The 22,421-nt window shown below is 38.7% G+C and overlaps 1 protein-coding gene and 1 long non-coding RNA gene across 4 annotated transcripts in view; one reads left to right on the forward strand and one right to left on the reverse strand.

Annotated features, from left to right (window-relative positions):
- HMG20A (high mobility group 20A) overlaps nucleotides 1-19,432 on the forward strand; it is an 85,089-nt gene extending 65,657 nt beyond the window's left edge. For all 3 annotated transcript variants that reach the window (XM_008580567.1, XM_008580566.1, XM_008580568.1), the window contains 7 exons: nucleotides 2,175-2,387; nucleotides 6,006-6,138; nucleotides 7,446-7,477; nucleotides 13,358-13,433; nucleotides 14,363-14,578; nucleotides 15,278-15,420; nucleotides 18,427-19,432. In XM_008580567.1, coding sequence (XP_008578789.1) covers nucleotides 2,175-2,387; nucleotides 6,006-6,138; nucleotides 7,446-7,477; nucleotides 13,358-13,433; nucleotides 14,363-14,578; nucleotides 15,278-15,414 — 807 coding nt within the window. In that variant the 3' untranslated portion in view covers nucleotides 15,415-15,420; nucleotides 18,427-19,432. The remainder of the gene's footprint in view (nucleotides 1-2,174; nucleotides 2,388-6,005; nucleotides 6,139-7,445; nucleotides 7,478-13,357; nucleotides 13,434-14,362; nucleotides 14,579-15,277; nucleotides 15,421-18,426) is intronic.
- A 104-nt stretch (nucleotides 19,433-19,536) lies between these two features.
- Nucleotides 19,537-21,114, reverse strand: LOC103596838. The gene is made up of 2 exons (XR_551067.1): nucleotides 19,747-21,114; nucleotides 19,537-19,606 (listed from the first exon to the last, which is right to left on the reverse strand). It is a non-coding gene; the product is annotated as an uncharacterized LOC103596838 (long non-coding RNA).
- Between the last annotated feature and the right edge of the window lie 1,307 nt (nucleotides 21,115-22,421).

Below are 22,421 nucleotides of genomic sequence, written 5' to 3' on the forward strand. Positions count from 1 at the left end.
TTGTGTTTTTTATTTTGCTGAATGAATTCTTCAGTTCGGCAAGCTCTGCTACATTTTTTTTTCAGGGCATGATTTCCTTGTACATTTCCTCTTTCAGGTCCTGTATACTTTTCCTCATTTCAACATGATGTCTAGCTGAGTTTTCTTGTATCTCATTCAGTTTCCTTAGAATTATCACTCGAAATTCCTTGTCAGTCATTTCAAGGGCTTCTTGTTCTATAGGATCTAGAGCTTGAGATTTATTATCTTTGGGTGGTGTACTTTTGATTTTTTGTATTTCTGGTATCTTTTTTTTAATGTTTATTCATTGTGGCAGGGGGTTTCACAGTCCACAGGTTTGACACTATTGCCTAACTAAGATGTTGCTGTGGTTGCCAATTTGGTATGGCTACCTCAGTGACTGCTCAGTTGGCCACTAGTGCCTTGTGTGTGTGGTTGCTTTGGGTCTTGGGCCTCTCCAGGGAGCCACCTCTCTGGTCAGCTTGGACTCTGCCAGGCTGCTTGACCACGGGGCGGTACCGCAGGGTGTGTGGTCTCTGCTGAGCTTCCACCTCCCGTGCTGGACTTCTCCCTGTTCTGTGCGCTCTGGCCCGGGCTGCTGGGATGCACCGAGACATGGCAGAGCATGTGGTCTCTGCAGAGCTTCCCCTTCCCCTACAGGATGTCTCACTGCTCTGTGCACGCTAGGCCAGGCTTGGGATAGAGCCGGGTGGCAGCAGTGAAACCTACCTGCTGCTGGATCACATGATGGCGGCCCCCGCCACAGGGTGTGTGGACTCTACGGAGCTTCTATCTCCCTTGCTGGACGTCTCTGTGCTCTGTACGCATTGGGCCAGGCTGCTGGATCCCGCAGCAGCAGTGTGGTCCCCGTGGAGTCCCTGCCTCCCCTGCCAGATGTCTCCCTTCTCCGAGCGTACTAGGCCGGGCTGGGAATGGAGCCGTCTGTACGCATTGGGCCAGGCTGCTGGATCCCGCGGCAGCAGTGTGGTCCCCGTGGAGTCCCCGCCTCCCCTGCCGGATGTCTCCCTTCTCCGAGCGTACTAGGCCGGGCTGGGAATGGAGCCAGGTGGCGGCAGTGAAGCCTACCTGCTGGATCACGCAGTGGTGGCCCCACAGGGTGTGTGGTTTCTCCCAAGCCTCCGCCTCCCTTGCCGACGTCTCCCAACTCTGTGCACACTGGGCTGGGCTGGGAATGGAGCCAGGTGGCAGCGGTGAAGCCTATCTGCTGGATCGTGCGACAGCAGCCCCGCAGGGCATGTGGTCTCCGCGGAGCTTCTGCCTCCCCCGCTGGACGTCTCCCCGTTCCATATGCACTTGTTGTTATGTTTTAAATCAGTTGATTTGTGGGAGAGAGTGACACTAGGGACCGTCTATTCCGCCATCTTGACCAGAAGTCCATGATTTAATCTTTTGATTTAGCTAATAACGCAACACATAAGGACCTCTGACTATAAAATATAAATCTTAAGCAACAAGTCATCACTCCAGAGATGACTTGTTCATTTTGGATATATTATATCCAAAATATTATATTGTTAGTCTTCATTTTGGATATGTTATACTTAATGAAATTTTTCTGAGACTTAGATATTAATTTAAGAATCTATATGCTATCTGCTATGGAAAATAAACTGGGCTTTAAATGTTATCAATGAGAAACACCCTTCATGAACTATTTTTAATTAATTCCTGTTTTACAACTTGTCTCTTCTTTTGCCCAGTGCATGTGACAGCATCTTATTCTGATCTACTATGACAATGTCTCCTGCTCTGATACAGTGCTCTGTGTGCTACTGCATTTCTCATTTAGGATATTCCTCTGTCAGGAATCGGGATCTGTTAAGTGCATATGAAGGGCAAAGCTTGGGTGATCATCGCACTGTTATTCTCATCTGTCAGGATTAGCACAAAAATAGCCCTTTAGTGCAACAGTTTGTAGTGTGGTGCATAAAAGGGTCTGCAGGTGAACCATCTGGAGTCCCTTCTTGAAGAATGCATTGCAATCATTTGTACCTGTGTCAGATTTGGAAAGCTTTGAATATCCAGGGCCTTATTCATAGGAAAATACAACTCTTATCCTGTTCTATCTGTTGATGTTTATTGTTGTTGGGTTATTTGGGGGGATTGTTGTTGTTGTTGTTGTTTTTCATTTTTTATTTTGTTTTGTTTTGTAGCAAAGAAGTAAACGAGGAGGTTGGTCCAAAGGAAGAAAAAGGAAGAAACCTCTTCGAGACAGCAATGCACCCAAATCCCCCCTTACAGGATATGTTCGTTTCATGAACGAGCGGCGAGAACAGCTTCGAGCAAAGAGACCAGAAGTCCCATTTCCAGAAATCACAAGGATGTTAGGCAATGAATGGAGTAAACTGCCTCCTGAGGAAAAACAGGTAATTGTTCTTATTCCTGATCCTTTGCTTGGTTTGGATTATATCTCAAAAATAGCTTCTATAAGAAAAGCAAAGAAAATGGATGGTTGATTCTTCAATTTTGTCAGTGTCTAGGAGACCAGAATAGTAGCATCCTTCATAGCTCTTTTCTCTAGCATAGTGATTTCTAAACTATTTCAGTTTGCAGCATAGCATGGGTGTGAGCAGGAAGGAGTCTAGGACTCCCCTCAACCAAAGCAACTCCGTTTTTATTTTATTTATATGTTGAGAGTTCACATAAGGATCTCTTTAAAGTGGTTCAATATAAAGAAATTAAGAAATCTGTCAACATAGTTTATTCTACTAAGTTAAATAAAAATCATGAATTAAATGAGAAAAGTCATTTGATAAAATTCTTCAGTTCATGTAAGATTTTTGTTTAAGAAAAAGATTTTATTGCTTTAATTTTTTTTAACTAGAGTTCTGGCAAACTTAACCTAGTATGGAAAATAAAGCAAGCACTACTTGAATTCTCTCTCCTCTAAGACAGAAACTAACCTTATTGCCAAGTGAAACAAATTCATTTTTTAGAGAGATTTGCAGAAAATTAAACACAAGATAGCCATGAGCTGGTTGAATGCCACTAAAGCAGAGTAATGGTAGTGATTGTGGGAGTAGCTTTGGGTTAAAAGTTCCCAGCATTCCCAACATCTGAAAGACATCTATATTTCTTTTATGTCTTAAACTCTTTTATGACTTACGCTCTTTTTTTTTTAATTGAATCATAATTGATTATACATATTTTGGGGGTTCAGTGTTGATATGTGTTGATCAAATCAATATTATTAGCATATATATTATTACAAATCATACTTATTCTTCTTTACGCCCCTTATCCAATCGCTTCTCATCCCCCTCTCCCTCCATCTTCTCACCTCTGATAACCCTAGATTTCTTCTCTCCTTCTGAAAGAGTAATGGCTACTCTGTTGATTTGTTGCCTAGATAATCTGTCCAGTGCTGACAGAGGTATGTTCAGGTCCCCCACTATTATTGTAGCACAGATGCTTCCTCTGTAGCACAGATTCTCACTCTGGAATGTGCTTTGCAGAGAGAGATATCCTCTTCTTTGGTTTCTGCTGGTGACTCTCCTTGTGTATGACTTACGCTCTTTAAGAAGGCATCCAGACAGACTAAAACCAAATTGAAAAATACTCTCTTGGGAATTAATTGAATTCAAAAATTTTCAGAGATCAGATTAAGTTGCAGTCTGAAGCTCTGTGTTTGTGGTAGTAAGCTACTAGAAAGCAGTGTATATCAGCCATTGTTTTGACTCGACTGTATAAAGAGTCATGAGCTATACATATTAGATTACTGTTTTCTTTTTTATTTTCATTTCAAAAGTAATGGCATGCTCATTGTTAATATTTTTTTCAGTAAATACAGAAGTGTATAAACAAAACAAAAGCTACAGTAGTTATCTCCTGTTAATTATGTAGGTTTTGTGTCTGTTTTTGTTTTTTTTTAACTTTTGATTTGAAAATAATTTCAAATGTATAATAAGTTACAAGTATAAAAAAGTACAAAAAATGTCCAAACACCCTTCACCCAGATTCACCTATTGTTAACACATTTTATCCCATTTCTCCATTTCCATATGCATTCATACATGTGCACACTTGCACACTCAATCTCTTTCTCTCTCCCTTTCTCACACACACACATGCACACACACACACACAATTTTTCAAATCATTTGAGAGTGGGTGGGGGACATGGAGTACAAACACAATTTGTGGTAATGTGCATGCTGCCAGTATGGATCTGGCTTTCGCATCTTGGACACGAAGGGCCATGACATGTTAGGCACAAGTGGTGACAATCAGCTTTGTATCTCATGAATATTCATAACCAATAGTAAATAAATAAATAAATAAATAAATCATTTGAGAGTAAGTTACATCATCATGGCCCTTTACCCCTGAATTCTTCGGTGTGTATTTCTTAAGAATAGAGATATTCTCTCACATAACCATAGTATAGTTGTCAATTTCGTAATTTTATATTAACATAATATTTTTTATCTAATCTACCATCGATATGTTTACCTAATATCATTCCTTTATAACACTTTTCCCCTCTCGTACAGATTCCAGTCTAGGGTCAGGTTTTGTGTTTAATAGCTAAATCTCTTTAGCTTCTTTTAAGCTGGAATATTTCCACAGTCTTTCTTTGTCTTTTATAACATTGCTATTTTTTAAGAATACAGTCCTTCTCTCTTCCCCCTCCCCCTTTTCTTATACTTTTAGCAGAACATTCTTCATTTTGTATTTGTCTGATGTTTTCTTGTGATTAGATGGAGGTTATGAATTCTTGGTCAAAATACTGCATAGATGGGTGATGTATCCTTTTCGGGGTATCACATATGCAGGCACACAAGTGTCCTTTTGTTTCTCATTGGTAATGTTAATTTTGTTTACCCAGTAAATTTTTTAGATTCTCCTTTATAATTAATAAATCTATAGGGAGACATTTTAAGAGCATGCAGATAGCCTGTTCCATATCGAAATTTTCCTCTAGATTTAGCATCCATTATGATTTTTGCCTGATCTAATCTTTATCATGGTCACAAAATGGTGATTTTTCCAACTCCAGCACTCCCTTTACATTTACCAGTTGGCTTTCAGCTTTCTAATCTAAGCAGAAGCCCTCTCCTCCTCCCCCCATTTATGTATTTATTTGTTCGTTACCTATTTATTATTGGTATGAAAATAAATAATTGGTATTATATCTTTTTTTTAATGGCTTATAATTTCTTACTGTACTTAATTATTTTGGTGCTTAAATTGTCCCAGATTTGGCCAGTTGAGTGTCCCCTACTTCTGGCTCTTGTGTGAGACAAGGTTTTTAACATAATTTCTGACTCTGGTTTATGTTCATTTAGAAGTGTTACTTTTATAATTTCTTATACCTAATTTGATGAATGAAAAGAACAAAGCATTAAAAAAATCCTGGTAGATCATGAAATTTGTTTAAATAATTAATAGCACAAAGCAATCAAAACATATAGATATAGGCTCTCTCAACGTAGTACATTTTTAGGTCCATAGGATGAGGTCATTCTTTTTATATTCTTTGTGTCACCCTGCTTTAGTGCTCCACTCTTCTGGCTCTTAAAAGGCCAATTAATGTATGAGATCATTCCCTCAAAATGGGGAAGGGATAGAGAAACAAAGTAGTATTCCATTCCTTCCCCTGGGAAGACTAACTGTATCTATGTGGTGTGCAGACCTCATGAGGACTCTAGTGGCCATGTGAACTTCTATCTAATAGGGTTAAAGGAATAGCTACAATGATCTTCGTGAATTTTTTATGAGAATGATGTCATTAGAACTTGTCTTTATTAAGTTAGAAAAGGCAGTAAATAGTCTAAAAACTCAGAATCACCTATTTTATAATTGAGAGATTGTATTTTATTCTGTTCGTATGACTCTTTTTTTTCTGGTTTCCCTTAAAGCATATTTCCTGTATTCTTTTCTTTCCATGTCTAATTGTCCTTTGTTTTCTTCAAATAGGTAATTGATATTATACCTAAATAAGATCTCAGTTTCATGAAAATAATTCCACTTTTCTTTCCTAGCGTTACCTTGATGAAGCAGACAGAGATAAGGAGCGTTACATGAAGGAACTGGAGCAGTATCAGAAGACTGAGGCCTACAAGGTCTTCAGTAGGAAAACCCAGGACCGTCAGAAAGGCAAATCTCATAGGCAAGGTATCAGAACCAGAAACAAATACAGTCAGACCTCCATATCTGTGGGTTCCTCTTCCAACCACTAATGGAAAATATTCAGGAAAAAAACAGCATCTGTACTGAACGTGTACAGACTTTTGTTCTTGTCATTATTCTCTGAGCAATACAGTATAACGACTATTTACATAGCATTTACATTGCATTAGGTATTATAAGTAATCTAAAGATGATATAAAATATACAGGAGTATATACATAAGTTATATACAAATGCTACACCATTTTATATCAGGGACTTCAGCATCCACAGATTTTGGTTTCTGCAGGAGGTCCTGGAACCAATCCCCCACAGATACCAAGGGATGACTGTACCTTTGCATTTTGTCATGCATGGAGTGTCATAAAACCAACTGTTAGAGGGACAAATATAAAAGATGTGTTTCTATTATCTCTCTGTTATTCTCTATTCACTTATAAGCATCATCTTGGAATTTTATTAAAATCACATTGCTCTCATTTAGAAATTACAATTGGGTTTTCATATCCATTATCAACAATTTGGCTTGTGCTCCAAGACCCCTATTAGTTGCCTGCCCTTCATTTCCTGATTCCCAGTTTAGTCATTTCTCTGCATCTAAGCAAGTCTGTCTTGTAAACTACATAACTGACTTGTTTTAACACTTCTAAGGTTTTCATGTGCCATTTCCCCCAGCTTCCAGGGGTCCTCCTTTTCATTCATTCATTTATGTATGCACGCATTCAAAATATATTTATTGAGTACCTTCTATTAGATATCAGGCTCTCTCCTAGGCATTAAGACTACAACAGTGAGCAAGATAGGCAAGATCTCAGTCTTCATGGATCTTTTGTTCTCTGTTAAGATTGTTTTTCACACCCTTACAAGTATTGCTTCAAGTTCCCCTTCTTCAGGAAACACAGTCAAAGAAGCACCACCCACAACTAGTTAGTTGTTCCTTAGCCATCTAAGGATGAATCTTCTCCACACCTGGGCCTCTAGCCTGCTAATATTATAATGTTGTACAAACAGCCTTTGGTATATGTTTCCTGTCCACCCTCTCACCCTATTCTGCTCAAAGGTAAGAACTGTGTCTACTGTTTCTCTTGTGCCTAATTGTGTATTCTGTAGGTATGGGGTTCCCTGTAACTTTTGTTGACTTGCCAATTAATAAAGCCATGAAGGAAAATATCATATGTTATGAAAGTCTATATATACGAGCATGTTTTGTAGTTTGGCATGGTCATATACTTTGGTTTTGTTATTGTTTTGTTTTGTTTTCAATTTAATGTTCTCTTATTTCATATTATTAGATGCAGCTCGACAGGCCACTCATGATCATGAGGTAATTAGCCTTCTGTCTACATATCATATATGTATTTATAATAATGTTGCTGTTTGAAATGCTATTGGATTTTTTTTTTTTTTTTTTTTAATGAATGGCAGAGTATTTGCTGTCCTTAAGTGAAATTGGGTGAGTTGCTTTAGCTCAGGGACTCTTAGCATATGGCAGACACTTATGTTGTCTGTCTATCTTTGAACTACAGCCCCTAACCCCAGTCCTTTCCTGTGGTCCAAGAATTTTATTGCCTTTAAATACCAAAGATGGGTGGAATTCCAAATGAGGTATAGAAATGAGGGCCAGATGAAAGCTATAACTTGACCATAGTTTTTCATCACCAAATACCTTAGTCTGGCTGTCAAAAAGTGTTTATAGGGAATCCAGCATTTGGTTAAAATGAACTATTCAACCACAGTGTCAATAGAGCACAAGTGTCAGTTTCTCAATTCTCATACATCTCTCCTATTCCCTTAACTCACTGGAACATATTTGTTTACTAGCCTCTTCCCTCCCATTTGGTTTAACCCCACTGATAGAATTTAGGTCTGTGTTGCTGTGTATGTACAGGATAAAGGCCTGCATGTGTTAGCTATGATGCATATAGAGCCTATGGTTAGTGTATGGTTGTAAAATACTAAAGTCCATGGTAATTTCATGCTTTAAATGCTCAATGACTCCTTATTGCTTACCACATCACATGCAAACTCAGTAGTCGGGGTCTTGTGTAAGTCCCAACTTCTCATTCCAAATACCTATATACCTTATATACTTAAAACCTTTACTTCTCACTGTCCTCCAGGTGCCCCACCTTCTCTGCCTCCTGCCTGTGTTCATATTATCACTTTCATAAGAATACTTTCTCTCCCTCACACATTTCTTTCCCATCCCCATCCTCCCATTTCTGCCGCTCAAAATTCTAGTCATCCTTCAAACCGTATTTTAAGTTCTATTTGCTCCTTCAAACTTTTCTTGTTTTCTTCAACTTTTTTTAACCCTTGCTGCTCTCTATACTTGTCTTAGGCACTTAGCTGATATGGCCTGGTGTTGAGATTATTGAAGTACTTCTATTATTCACACTCTTGGATTGCAGTCTCTTTGAGGTCATTCATGGTCTAGTTTTCATCTTTGTATCCAACTCCATACCACCTAGCATGATGCCCTTGCATGGAGGAAGTATTTCAGAAATACTTAATTTTTATTCAAGAACACATTTAAAGTTGACTTGAAAAACAGTAGGAATTTGGACAAAAACAATTTTCTAATGTACTCTTTTACGTGTATTTCATTTTTTACTAAATCAAGGAAATCATTTTTTTCAAAGTAATAACTTATTTATCTTGAGGTTGTAGTTCTCATACCTGATTTGGTGTTGGTGACTTTCAAAACATACAGAAAAAATTCAGATTCACAAGTCAAATAGATGTGCTACCATCCGTGAATTATAAAGTGAGATGCACAGTAAATATTAGCGTTTTATTCTTCATGTAAATTCTATATAAGTGTAGTTATAGCTGATATCTCTGTGCTCTGATTAAGATGAAATGCTATGAATATTTTTTGCCTGAGAAACTTTGTATGTATACCTTGTATTTCATATCATAATTGAATAGTGTTGGGGCCGGCCCGTGGCTCACTCAGGAGAGTGCGGTGCTGATAACACCAAGGCCATGGGTTCAGATCCCATATAGGGATGGCCGGTTTGCTCGCTGGCTGAGCGTGGTGCTGACAACACCAAGCCAAGGGTTAAAATCCCCTTACCGATCATCTTTAAAAAAAAAAAAAAAAAAAAAAAGAATAGTGTTGCAAGCTTTCATATTACCAGACATTTGTATAATTAATTATTGCCTTTATCCTTTGTCTCTATGCCTACCCATCAATATCCTGATATTTCTGTACTTTTTTTCCCCTACTTTATAACTTCTTTATTCTTCATGGTTACAAAAGAGAATGTGAACAGTAATCTGAAACATTAGATCTCATGTCTTCTAGTCAATCACTGACTCATTTTATCTCTATGGATTTTGCTGACCAAACTATATGTGGCATATTCGTCTTCAGTAAAGTCGATAGTTGCAGTTGGAAAAGATGAAGTAGATTTAGTCAGTCATAGAAGCTACTGCTGCTGCTGACTTGAGAAATGAAACTTTTTATTAAAATACATTTATGATATGAATTTCTACAATTTCTATGATTTATGAGTCTCTGTGTGATTTCTCTGTTGCAGGTTGAAACACATGTTAAACCAAATCAAAAATAAAAGGAGTGGGTAGGTGGAAAGCCAGCAGAAGTTTCTCTCAAATGTATATATAGAAGGTTCTGTAAATCTATCTGCTGGTATGCCGGCATCACAATAAAGCTGTCTTAGTAAGATTATTGACCCAATTAATGTCCCTCACTTAATCAGTTTTTATTTTTCATTGAATAATATATTTTCTGAAATAGTTAATTTCAGGACAATTGCAGTATTAAAGAACTGGCTTAAATTTTTTCAAATTGTTTTAAACACTGTTTAAGACTATTTTTAAACACTGTTACACAGTGATTTTCTTACATATAACTTAATAGTTTAGAAGTTCAGAAAAATAAGAAGGCACTGTGGGTGAAAAGCAGCCACAGAAGGCCCCATGGAAAGGAGGAATTAAATCAGGCCTTAAAGATAACCCAGGTTTTGTGGGGGTACCTCAGGGTTGGTAAAGTGGCTTGAGCCATTTTGAGGTGTAAGTTAATAAAAGAGCCATATATCTAAATACATGATTTATTTCCCTTCACTTATCCTATGAGGAATAAAATGAAAAATGTAATAGAATAGTCTTTAAGCTCATCTTAGAATACTAAGACCTCGGAGAGCCTCTCAACTTACCACCTCATTTTGCAATGAGGAAAGTGATTTGCCTAAAACAGGAAATAATGTACCCAGAATCACTTACTGAATTAAGTTACAGGCAGAAGTATGACTGAAATCCAGGCCTTCTGTGTCACAGGCTAGCATTTTTGGCAACACAATGCCATGCTATGTAGAATAAACTAAATAGTGTTGAAAGTTAAAATGGACCTGGTTGCCTGAGATGTCAGCAGCATTTGTTGCCAGTCAAGACAGAAATTATTTGGTCTGTGTATAGTAAGGAAACCTATTGTATTCCCAAATGGAACTTGGATCTCTATGACACTATTACCAAGGCAGATACTGGAGAATGCGTATTAAGCTAAAGAAATGCTGACCTGAAAGCCATTCTGCATAGCACTGGGGCACTTCAGCCTGGTACACAATATTAAGAGCATTCCCCAAAGTAAAGGGCACTTGAGAGAACCATATCACACTCTCTGAAATTCTGGCCCTGAGCCTCATACATAGCAAAATAGGTTCAGATCAAAAGGGCCTCTGTTCTCTTAACCTCCACTCAATATATAGAATGAAAAAACAAAGTGAAGAGTATCTTACTCCTCTCAAATCAAAAACCAGCCCACTAGACCCAGAAGTCAGCTAGTATTACTCTCAAGAAAGTATCTACGTCTCATGTGAGAACTGATAGAAACAATAATTTTGTTTCTCCTTTAATTTATGAGAAATGACAAAATGACACTCAGCCTGAACAAATTAGACCCTTTCAATGAAGAGGTAATCAAATCCTTATGATTTTAATCCCTTGAGCGATCCTTGGAGCAGCTTAAGTATATCCAAGCCCCCAGGAGAATCCTCTCCAGGCCAAGTAATGTACTCAGTAATGGAAGAGTGCTGATGGTTTTTATTACCACTCTTCTGTTAAGTAGAATTTCTCTGTTGCTTTTCAGAGACTGAACAGTTTCATTTAATTGCTTTAATGTTTCTTATTTTGCACTTTAAGAAGCTGTACCAAGGGACAGTGTGTTAATGCACCTATGTGGTACTGTCCTCTGCCCTTACATAATTAGCTTGGTTTGACTGCTCTGGCAAAGAAGAGAACAAAATTACCAGTCTGAGGAGAATCAAGACCTTGGAGAAAAGTCTTCATACCAAGGTATTGGGAGCCAAGCATCCGCACTTACCCATCTAACTGGCAGATATTGACACCTATGGCTAGGTAACTGATCTCATAGAAGCCTGTGCAGTTAAATAGGAGACTGAACAAAGTCTTATGACGTTTGCCTTGTACCTGTTGGGATTGTATGTCATAAGTTTTCTGTTTTCCTGCAGCAACCTAGTAACAGAGTTAAAGCATATGGTAAGCCAGCAGAGTTGAGAGAAAGCCACTGTGAAATGTGTCTAAGATCCCTTCTGAAACCAGCCTTTCTTGCCCATGCATTAGTTCACATTGAAATCCACTAGGAACTAGCTCGAGGAAGAGCTTTGCATGTTGAAACTTGGGGCTTTCAATAATTTTGTTATTTTTAAATTATTCGGGGAAACTGCTTTCTTTCTTTAGGAAGAAAAAGATAGGGTAAAATTTAAGTGCTCTGAAATTTTCCTAAGGTAAATACATAGTTTTTCAGACTTACATCTTAAATGTCCATCTTTTTTTTTTAGTTTATTTATTTATTTTTTTGCTGCTGGCCAGTGTAGGTATCCGAATCCTCGACTGTGGTATTATCAACATTCCATGCTGACCAACTGAACTAACCGGCCAGCCCTTAAATGTCTATCTTAATCAGCTGCCATTGGCAAGCAGTCCACACAGCCCAGCCCTCTTACTAGGCAGACACCAGTATGAAAACAGGAGCTTGGCTGTCAGAATTACCTCATAGTCAGTTAATTGCTTAGCTTTTCTACTGGGCACCAAATCATCTTTATGTTCAGAGATATAAAACTAGTGGTGACAAGAGTAGGAAAGATACATTCTATTTCTAGCTTTAAACATGTTTTTATAGGAACAATTTCTGGGTATTTTGTTTACTGTTTTTCATGTGGATTTTGGAATCTTCACATTTCATTAGCAATTTCTTCAGTATTCATTTCCTACTATTCTCTTTACCATCTTACAGGAAGATTTTGAACACTATGCCAAGACACTTATAATTTATATTCATAATGCTTTTAATGTCAAATTCATTGTAGAAATGGCAGCCAAAGCATCTTGAAGTATTAGTTTTATTCTTAAAGATTGTTGTGGAATATATTTTGCAGTGGTTTTGTGAGAATTTTTTAATTTTTAATGGCTTATTGGTGAATTAATTTTAGGCTTTATTATTCTTTTCTATCTCACATAATCCTTAGCTTCCTCATTTTTAAAGCCTGTTTATTCCTGACTTCTTCATTTTTTGTTTTTCCTATGTCTGAAGAAAGTCTAAAAGAGCCCCAAAGAATTTCTGTTGTCCACTCTGCAAATTTTTTTTTTTTTCTTTTTTCGTGACGGGCAACGGGATCGCAACCCTCAGTGTCACGCTCACACCGCGCTCAACCAGTGAGCGGACCGGTCTCTATATGGGATCCGAACCCTCGGCGGGAGCACCGCCACACTCCCAAGCACCGCACTCTACCGAGTGCACCACCAGGCCAGCCCACTCTGCAAATTTAGATTGCATAGTTCTATCTCCGGGAGTATTTTACATGCATAACCAACAGAAGTGACTGAAAAAACACCCTCTCTCAATTCCCCACCTCAACCATTTTCACAACTACTCAACGCACAAAGCTAAGAAATAGCTTTCTTCATTAGGGAAATTTAGATAGGTTTATTTTAAGATTTCTCATTGCACAGCAGTTGTACAACTGAGAGAACTGAATACTTAGCCTGCTTGAACTCTATGAAAGTTCCATTCCAATGAAAAACTGAATACATTTTCCTCACAGACTCACCTGGACTGATTGCTGCTGATCCAAATATTTTTTAAGGAAGGTATGACCATTGTGCCTTCAGACTCTTAGCTTCTGTTTAAGAAATTAACCATTTTGTTATTCTTGATTCACAGAAAGAAACAGAGGTAAAGGAACGATCTGTTTTTGACATCCCTATATTTACAGAGGAATTCCTGAACCACAGCAAAGGTGATTTTTTGTGTTCCTTGGGTCTTTGACAGGGGATTTAGTTCTCAGGAGGAATTCATCGCTCAAAAGCAATGATAGTGATATCCCTCCCTAGGACAAGTCTGGAAGAAGAATAACTGCTTCACTATGTAGTAAAGGTAGCTGCTCAAAGACCAGTGAAGGATGGGGCCGGCCCGGTGGCGCACTGCTACAGTGCGCTGCTTGGGAGCGCAGCGGCGCTCCCGCCGAGGGTTCGGATCCCACATACAGACCGGCTGCTCACTGGCTGAGCGAGGTGTGGGCGCGACACCGAGGGTTGCGATCCCGTTGCCGGTCCCGGTCCAGTACGGGCGCGACACTGAGGGTTGCGTTGCCGGTCACGAAAAAAAGACAAAAAGGAAAAAAAAAAAAAGACCAGTGAGGGAAAGCTAGGTCAGTGTTGTCAAAGTTTCTTTGGTCTCTGGATCAAAGGAGATAAATGTAAATCACTAATTCAGTTCGTTTCAGACACTTAGCCTGGAACCCTTTGTACAAATGAAAGCTTACATGGGAGTCCAAAATATAAAGTAAGGGCAAAGCTGATCCCATTGTAGTAAAGATGAGTACCCACAGCTGTGCTTGGGTGATTTCCCAGGGTACCCCACATGAAACCCCTCAGGCTTCACATTGCACTATTTTAAAAAGCAAAAACTAACTAACACAATACTGGAACTGCAACTGTTTTGCAATCTTATGTACAGAATGTGACCAGCTTTAAGAATTAAAATAGCTCTGGGGAGTCAGGCATTTCATTGCTGAAATTGCTATCTAGAATGCCATAATGAGAATAGGCAGATAAGGTGGAGTAGCTAATTAGAGACAGATAAGCAGAACTTCCTTATGAGAGTCATTGGGACTCCTCAGAGACTCCTTCCAGTGCTGCATGTGTTCTGTGGGGTGTATGTTCTCAGCTCGGGAGGCAGAGCTCCGCCAGCTTCGCAAATCCAACATGGAGTTTGAGGAGAGGAATGCAGCCTTGCAAAAACATGTGGAGAGCATGCGCACAGCAGTGGAGAAGCTGGAGGTGGATGTAATCCAAGAGCGGAGTCGCAACACAGTCTTACAGCAGCACCTGGAGACCCTGCGGCAGGTGTTGACCAGCAGCTTTGCCAGCATGCCCTTGCCTGGTAATGTCATCCTGCCTGAGTACTTTCAGTGCTGGGAGTGGGGGTTGGGGGTGCTTTTTATGTTAGTATTGGTGTGGGAAGGTTGAACTCTTCCCCAAGAGGAAAATCAATAAGATAAGGCTTTTTTTCCCCTCAGGATTTTCTGTGGATCATGTAATATAGAATGTCAGTATTGGCTAAAACCATCCAAAATTTCAGGCTCTCTGGTCATTTAATTTTGGTCCACTTATGTTTTAGTATAATCTGTTTTCCTTTCTAATAAGCTTAAATTTTATATTCAGAACAATGGAAACTGAGTAATAAATCCCAAGGAGAGCACTTTCTCTTACATATGTTTTCTTGCTTTATATTTGTTTTTTTTTTTTTTAATGGGAAGGAAGAGAAAACAAACACTAGTGTCTCTTATATATTCTTTCATTCTGAGGATAGTCACAGCAGAAAGCTGGGAGAATCTCTAACCTTCTGTTACATGCAGCTACTTATATATACTGTTCAGCAATTATATAGCCCTGTTTATTTAGAGTATGTGAATTAGTCTCATTTCTTTGAAATCTAAAAGTCTCTCCTCTAAAATTAAAATCTTGTCTGTGAAGTAGACCATGTTAGAGTTACAATTTTTTTTTGCTGTGGATTCACTTAACTTTTATGGTTGAACTGAAGGGGAGGATTTTCTTACTATCTCTTCTTTTCTCACTTCAGGAAGTGGAGAGACACCTACAGTGGACACCATTGACTCATATATGAACAGACTGCACAGTATTATTTTAGCTAATCCCCAGGACAATGAAAACTTCATAGCTACAGTTCGAGAAGTTGTGAACAGGCTTGATCGTTAGGGAATGGTAAGTGCTCACTGATGGGATAATCATTTGCCAGCACATCATCAAAAATAAGATGCCATCAGACTTTATCAATGCTACAAAACCTTAGAATTACATTGAATGAATGAGTTGGAGACTTGATTAAGATTCCTGTTGCATAGTTGCTTAAGGTAGTAAATAATATTAGAAAACAGAATCAAGACAGTTTTTTCTCATACTTCAGAATGGTTTAATGGAAAAAGATTGATTTTTGTGGTGGACGTTGGTTCCAGCTTTGTCACTTATTAGGTGTACTCTGCACCCTGGTGCTATCACCACACTGTAACCAACTGACCTAACCAGCCAGCCCTGTATTCTCAGGCATTAGTTTCCCGAAGGGTTTTTGAAGAAAGTGAAAAACTTAGAGGAAATCATGCCCAAAACAGCACTCAGAAGAAAATATCACTTAATTGTTAATCTTGCTTTTCCCTGGAAAATATTAATGATAATTTACAAGTAGTCAGTGAGACATTCTATGTTTATAAACTTATATAATTAGGAAGCCTTTTTATTCACCACTCAATAACAGAGTGACTGTTTGTGTTATATGTTGGTGTGGACTAACCATACAGTGAAATAATGCCCTGGTTTTAATAGATCAAAAAAATAAACTCTCAATAAGCAAAAAAGAGAGGAGAGAGAAATAAGGTTTTTTTAGAATACATTTAACAATGTAGTATGCTTTACATCCTTTTAGAGGAGAAAAAAGTGCATTTCCAGAAGGAATCTACGCATGCAAACTTTTTGGTACTAATGGTTAGTCATCAGCTATCATTTCTTAAATAGAATTGGTATTTGTTCACTCAAGTTCTTAAAGATAGGGTTCCCTTTTAGTATGCCATCCCACAAAATTGGCAGCCCTTTGGTCTATCAATTAAATTGTTTTGTACCTAGAGACATATAAACTGTGTGGAAATCTTAGGTTACACCATACAGTGAGGTAGGTGCCACGTATGGATACTAACACAGTAGTCAACAGTAGAATACACTCCATAGAATGGCTGGTCATGAGTCCGAATCTTTGTCCTTTATTTGGCAGGTACATGAGCACACATATATGTAATTCATATTCTCGCTTGTTTAGATTTTGAGCAACATGTATAAGAATAAGTAAAACCCACGATTTTTTAATCTAATGAGGCAACATCTGCTAGCAGAGACAAAGGCAGAAAAGTCTTTATCCTTCTTTGCCATGTCCTTGAATGGTAACTGTACAAGGCAATTCATTATACTTTAGCCTCAGCCGTGCTCTGATGGGGAAAGGATTACTGTCCTTCTAGTGAGTAGCCAGATGGAACAGGCTATACTTCTAAGAGATGGCTGGACTCCCTGCAGAATAAAGAAGTGTCATTACTGCTTCTGCTTATGAAGAGAACAGCTTGTAAATCTAGGCTTGGGATTTTTCAGAAGCTCATCATCCTTCTCATTTTCATACAGTGTTTTCAATTAGCACTCTCGTAGGCTTGAAAAGAGAGAGCTGAAAGAAACAGTGTGGAAGATTGTGAAAGAAAACAGTAATTGATAACATGGTGTCTCCTCACATAGGTATAGGGCCATTAATGCAAGTACTGTATTGAGCCAAAAGTGGATTTTTTATTTTGAGCATTTGTCAGCAAGACTCCTAGACTGTTACCCATCTTAAGAATATAAACCATAGTGTCTGCTTTCTGAGGTGTCTTTGAAAACCTAGCATATTGCCATTATCCTTGATTTCAACCTACAAATATTTTACCCTTGAAAAAATACCTGAAAATGTAAACTGTTATATTACTACAAATTCTTACTATCTAGCCATGCAAACGTAACTAAGAATAGATAGTTGCCCCCACCCCCCAAAACTGTCAAATGAAACAATTACAAAAACTGTGATTGATACTAGCTTGGCCTCATTATACAAGTATGTACAGCAAGGCCTGATGTCCCCAGCACTCGTGGTGCAATTAATAACTCTGACATGAGCTTGGCAAAGGTTTCATCCACTGTCAGGAGCCAGTGAGTAAAGGGAAGCTAATGATCTACAAGTTTTAGAGGAGCATATTAGAGATGGGAGGGACCTTTAGAAATCTAGCATTTTATATATGAAAAAGCTGAATCCCAAAGAGGTGAAACATCTTACCTGAAAATACCTGAGTAGATAGTACAGAATCCAGGACTAGAACACAGATATCTAAACTCCCATTCGGTGAGGTTTCTAAGTCATTGCTGTAAGTGGTAGGGGAAAGGCACTAAAAAATCTTGGAAGAGAGAATTAAGATAACTAGGAAGTAAACAGAAAAAAAACCCTACAATCCAGTAATTATGTTACAGAATTTTGGTCAGCCCATTTTAAAATTATTTTTATAGATATACAATGGAAGAACTACCCCAGCTGTCACATTTCTTGTAGCTAACTAGTTCCTTGAGACAAGTAGAGCTGCAAGTCATAAGAGTGATTTTAAGTTGAGAGGTGACCACTTTATATAAACTATTACAATCCACATGTTACCTGATTTCAATCTAACCAATGATAAATATAGGGCTGTTTGAGAAGAAAAAAATCCTTCTTATATGATTACATTTTTATCAGTATGAGAAAATGTATTGATCACATGCATACAGTACATTCCTACATGTACAGACATCCTTAGATTTATACTTGAAGAAAATTGGTTTTGATTAACCATATATTCTTTGGACTGAAGTACTAATTTTCTCTAGTCAGACTTATCCCTGATAGTTGCTTTTCTATGTTTAGCTGAAGCTTTTCCTACCTCACATTGTTGCTGAACTGGAGCCGTGCCGTGTTCTCATTGAAGTGTTCTCTGAAACATCTCCATGAGATTGCCTGGTTGCAGCTTTATGTGCTCTTTAGTTTACATACACCTTGCCCTTCACAACCTATATGAAAATAAAACAAACATCTTTAAAATTCGTAGCCCTAACCCTTCTGATCAGTACTTACCTTTGTGATGTCCCCCTTTTTTTTTCCTTCTCTCTCTAATGCTACAGGTCTTAGAGCTCCAAGAGGTTCTGTAAGTGTTTTTGCTTGTGAGGAATGAGAAGCCATCCATGGGGGCAGAGGAGTACAGACAGATCCCTTTGCTTGTGAAAGAATTACCAATGAGTGAGTTGCCTTCACCCCAGCAAGCCATATGAGGGAGCAGCAAAAGGAACACGTGTATGAACTTCCTATGGCATCATCCTTGTGTGGAACTTTGAAAGTGTACAGCCACTCTCCCAAGTCTTCAGTTTCCTATCATTTCCATCTGTTAAAGTGGATCTGCATATATTCTGCTGACTAGGTGACCCTGAGGCTGACATCTGGTACAGCAGAAAGAATGACTTCCCATTGTTGCAATTCCAATTAGACCCTTTTATTGGTAGAGCTCCGTTTTTCTTACCTAGCTGTCACTTTTTAAAAATGCCTTCAGGGGTTATATTTTGCTTCCCTTCACTCACACCAAGTTATACATCTCCATTTTCTGACCTCTGGGCTTTATAGCTCAGCAGGGTTCTAAAAGAGAGTTTCTCTCATTGGATGGGCCCAATCTTCTCCCATCATTGCCCTGCTGTGTCTCCAAAGAAAGGAGCTTCTTGTTGACAGTGCCCTGTGGAGCACGCTGTGTTTCATACCCCACAGAGTGCTCAGTGGGTACCTGGCTTTGTGATTGCTGCCCTGAAGGAGAATACTCTCACCTTCTTCCTTGGTACTGCCTGCTGTTTTCTAAGCATTGCTCCTGCACAGACATGGAGTCCCAGCCCCAGCAAGGCTCTTCTGTTCCCATCTGTTGGCAATGTCTTGTGGAGCATTTTTGCTAAAGAAAAGGTCATTGATAAACAGAGGAGAAAGGGAAAGAGTAGTTTTTCATTTGGTATTGAAAAAAAGCCCAAAGTTGATCAGAAGTGAAAACTGAGGGAATCCCTGTCTTCTTCAGGTATAATGATTCTTGGATTTAGATAGGTGAAAACATATTCAGAATAGTCTCTTGAGCTGACAGAAAGGGCATAGAGGAATTCTCATGTCCTTTGTCTTCCTCTGTAGCTGTTAACTGCTGAATCTGTGCGAAAAAGACAAGCTTCCCTTCCTTCTCCCTCCTTAGCAAGTGATTTTTTTTTTTTAAACAGCAAAAGCAAAGAGGGGTTTCTGGTTCCTTTAACAGCAAGGGGAAGCAAGATTCTGATTCTTCACCTCAGGGTATCTGTGCGAAAAAGACAAGCTTCCCTTCCTTCTCCCTCCTTAGCAAGTGATTTTTTTTTTTAAACAGCAAAAGCAAAGAGGGGTTTCTGGTTCCTTTAACAGCAAGGGGAAGCAAGATTCTGATTCTTCACCTCAGGGTTTTTTTTTGCTGTTTTTTGTTTGTTTGTTTTTGATGCCCTAGAGCACAGGGCTGAAGGTTGCAGCTGAGATCTTTGGAACCAAAGCAGAGCATGCTGAGCTCATTGTCCAGGCACCACGCCACTGAAGGCAGGTGAATGGAAGTATGGCCCCTCTCACAATATGCTCATCAACCAGGGTGCAAGGCAGAAACTCCCTGTCATGTTGCTGCACCATCATATCTTCTCAGCATCTCCTTACTTGTTTTCTTTAGTAGTCCAAAGGATAACAACAACAAAACAATTTTTTTAATACCTTATGTGAACACATCAAATTCTCATGCACTGAATCTCACTTACCACCTCTTGGCAATTTTTTAGAATAAGACCCATCATTATCTACTGCTATAAACCTAGACCGGTCTCCTGCTTTTTTCCTGTATTTTCCAATTTTCTTGCTCTCATCTGCTGTTTCTTCCACTTTTCTTAGACTCCATGCCTGCCAGGTCCAAACTAGAACTCACTGTCTGTGGCAGAAGGACATCCAAGCTGGTTCTGGAAGTTTTTGTCTGCTTTCTGCCAGGGGCTTTCTGTCCTTTCCCTCCTTCTAATATTTCTCTCTGTTTCTCCTTTGTGTTCAATTTTGTGAAGCTTTGTTAGCACTGATTTTGTGACCAGGAAAGGATATAACTTGGTACAAAGATTATCATTCTTCTGACTCTGGTGTCAGATGGGACACCTGACAGTGACTTGAAATATTTGCATACTCAGCAGTGCATGAGATCTCAAGAGAGCCTACAGTTTGCAATCATTTTCACAAAATAAGCAGCTCTTAGTTTAATAAAATAAGCCTCTCTTATTTTCTCAGCATTTTAAACATGCTGGCTCTCCCAGTAGTTACACACCTCCTGACTCCCTGGTGACTGGAATTCAGCTGCCACAAAACTGTCCGGTTCCATAAAGCAGGTCTGTGCCACCTCCTCCCTCTCTGTGCTCTAAGAGGAGGTGGTAAATGAGGTTACAGGCTAGCACAATATCTAATTCATGTTTCCCAGTAAATTTGTACATATTACTGCACTTATATGTTCTTCTCAAGAAATAAGCTGTTGCCTATTCAGTGTTATAGATTTCTTTCTTTTAAAACACAAGGAGCAACTGAGGAAACGGAGACAAGTGTTTTATTTCTGACAAATTTTAGGGGAAAAAAATTGTATATGTGTGTTTGGAACTGTTGAAATGCCAAGTTTTCTGTACAAGTGTTTTTGTAATTAAACTTTTAGATTTTCTGTTTTTTAAAGTTGATATGCTTGCCTGACATTTGTCTCATTAAAACTTTTCTATGTTGAATCCACCTGATTCAATTATACTTTCATTGTAATGAAAAAAAAAGTCCTGCCTCTGCTTTTTCCTCTTAAAGATGTCAACTCTGCATTAATCATCAAGTCTGTTATGCTTTTAAAACAGTAACACATTCATTTTACTAACTGCTTATTCAAAGTGTGTCTTCACCTGTTTTAGAATTCAGCTCTTTTAGTATATAACAATACAATGAGTTATAATTCACTTTAATGTAGCAGTAGCATTCTGGAGGCAACTTGAAGGATGTTTTTAAAGTCAGTGATCCTGATAGGAAATCTTTTGACAGAAGAGATAAATTGTGCCCAAATGCTTGCTTTTTAAAAATAACCACTACTAAACCAGTCAAAATCTTTTTAAAAGAAACTTGTCACCTATTTCCACCATGCTTTTAAAATCGTAGGGGTAAGTCAACCTAGCTTCCAGAGCCTGCTGCTCTCCAAGTAGCCAGCTGTGTGGTATTAGGCAAGTCAACTCCAGTTTCCTTTTCTGACATAATACATGCCTCAGCTCTCTTACACTATTGTTAGAATGATAGAATTAGGTAACAGAATTAACCACACTTTGAAGGATAGGAAGTATTTGTTACATGAACACCAAGAATTATCAGAGTATCTCAGTTAAGATTGTGTTTTAACAGAAATCCAAATCAGTAACAGCTTAAATAGGAAGTGTGTCTGTCTCACAGAAAAGTGTGCCAAAGGTAGGCTGTCCAGGAGTAATACAGAGCCTTCTGCTGCACCGTGATAGGGTTCCTCTCTCAAGGTCAGCTCATGGTCCAAAATAGCTGCTTGACCACCAGCCATCGCTTTGAAATTTCTGACAGCATGACGAAAGGACGGCAAGGACAAAAAGGGCAAACCTAACTGAGTCAGCGCTTTTTAAGGAGTCTTCCTGGAAATCCTACTCAACACTTTTCACTTAATTTGACCAGAACTCAGTCATGTGACTAGCTAGCTACAAGGGAGGCTAAGAAACGTCTTCCTTGTGTGGACATTACTGCCCCAATGATATATGGGTTTTAGTAAGGAAGGAGAAAATAAATATATCTTTTTTTTTTTTTTTTTTTTGATGGTTAACTGGTACAGGGATCAATCCTTGGACCTTGGTGTTATTAGCATCATGCCCTAACCAGCTGAGCTAACTGACCAGCCCCTGAAAATAAATATAGAGTATGCAACTAAAGTTAGTGTCATAACTCATGTGCGTGACTCCATGTATGCACTAAGCCTGGCCTGCTATGTTAGTGAATGGGATACATTATCTTGCCTTTGCCTGCTGGCCATTTGAGGATGACCATGTACTTCCTTGGCACTTTTTTTTTTTCAAACAGC

The sequence above is a fragment of the Galeopterus variegatus genome, unplaced genomic scaffold, assembly GCF_000696425.1.
Source record: "Galeopterus variegatus unplaced genomic scaffold, G_variegatus-3.0.2 Scaffold2127, whole genome shotgun sequence".
Classification (NCBI taxonomy): domain Eukaryota; kingdom Metazoa; phylum Chordata; class Mammalia; order Dermoptera; family Cynocephalidae; genus Galeopterus; species Galeopterus variegatus.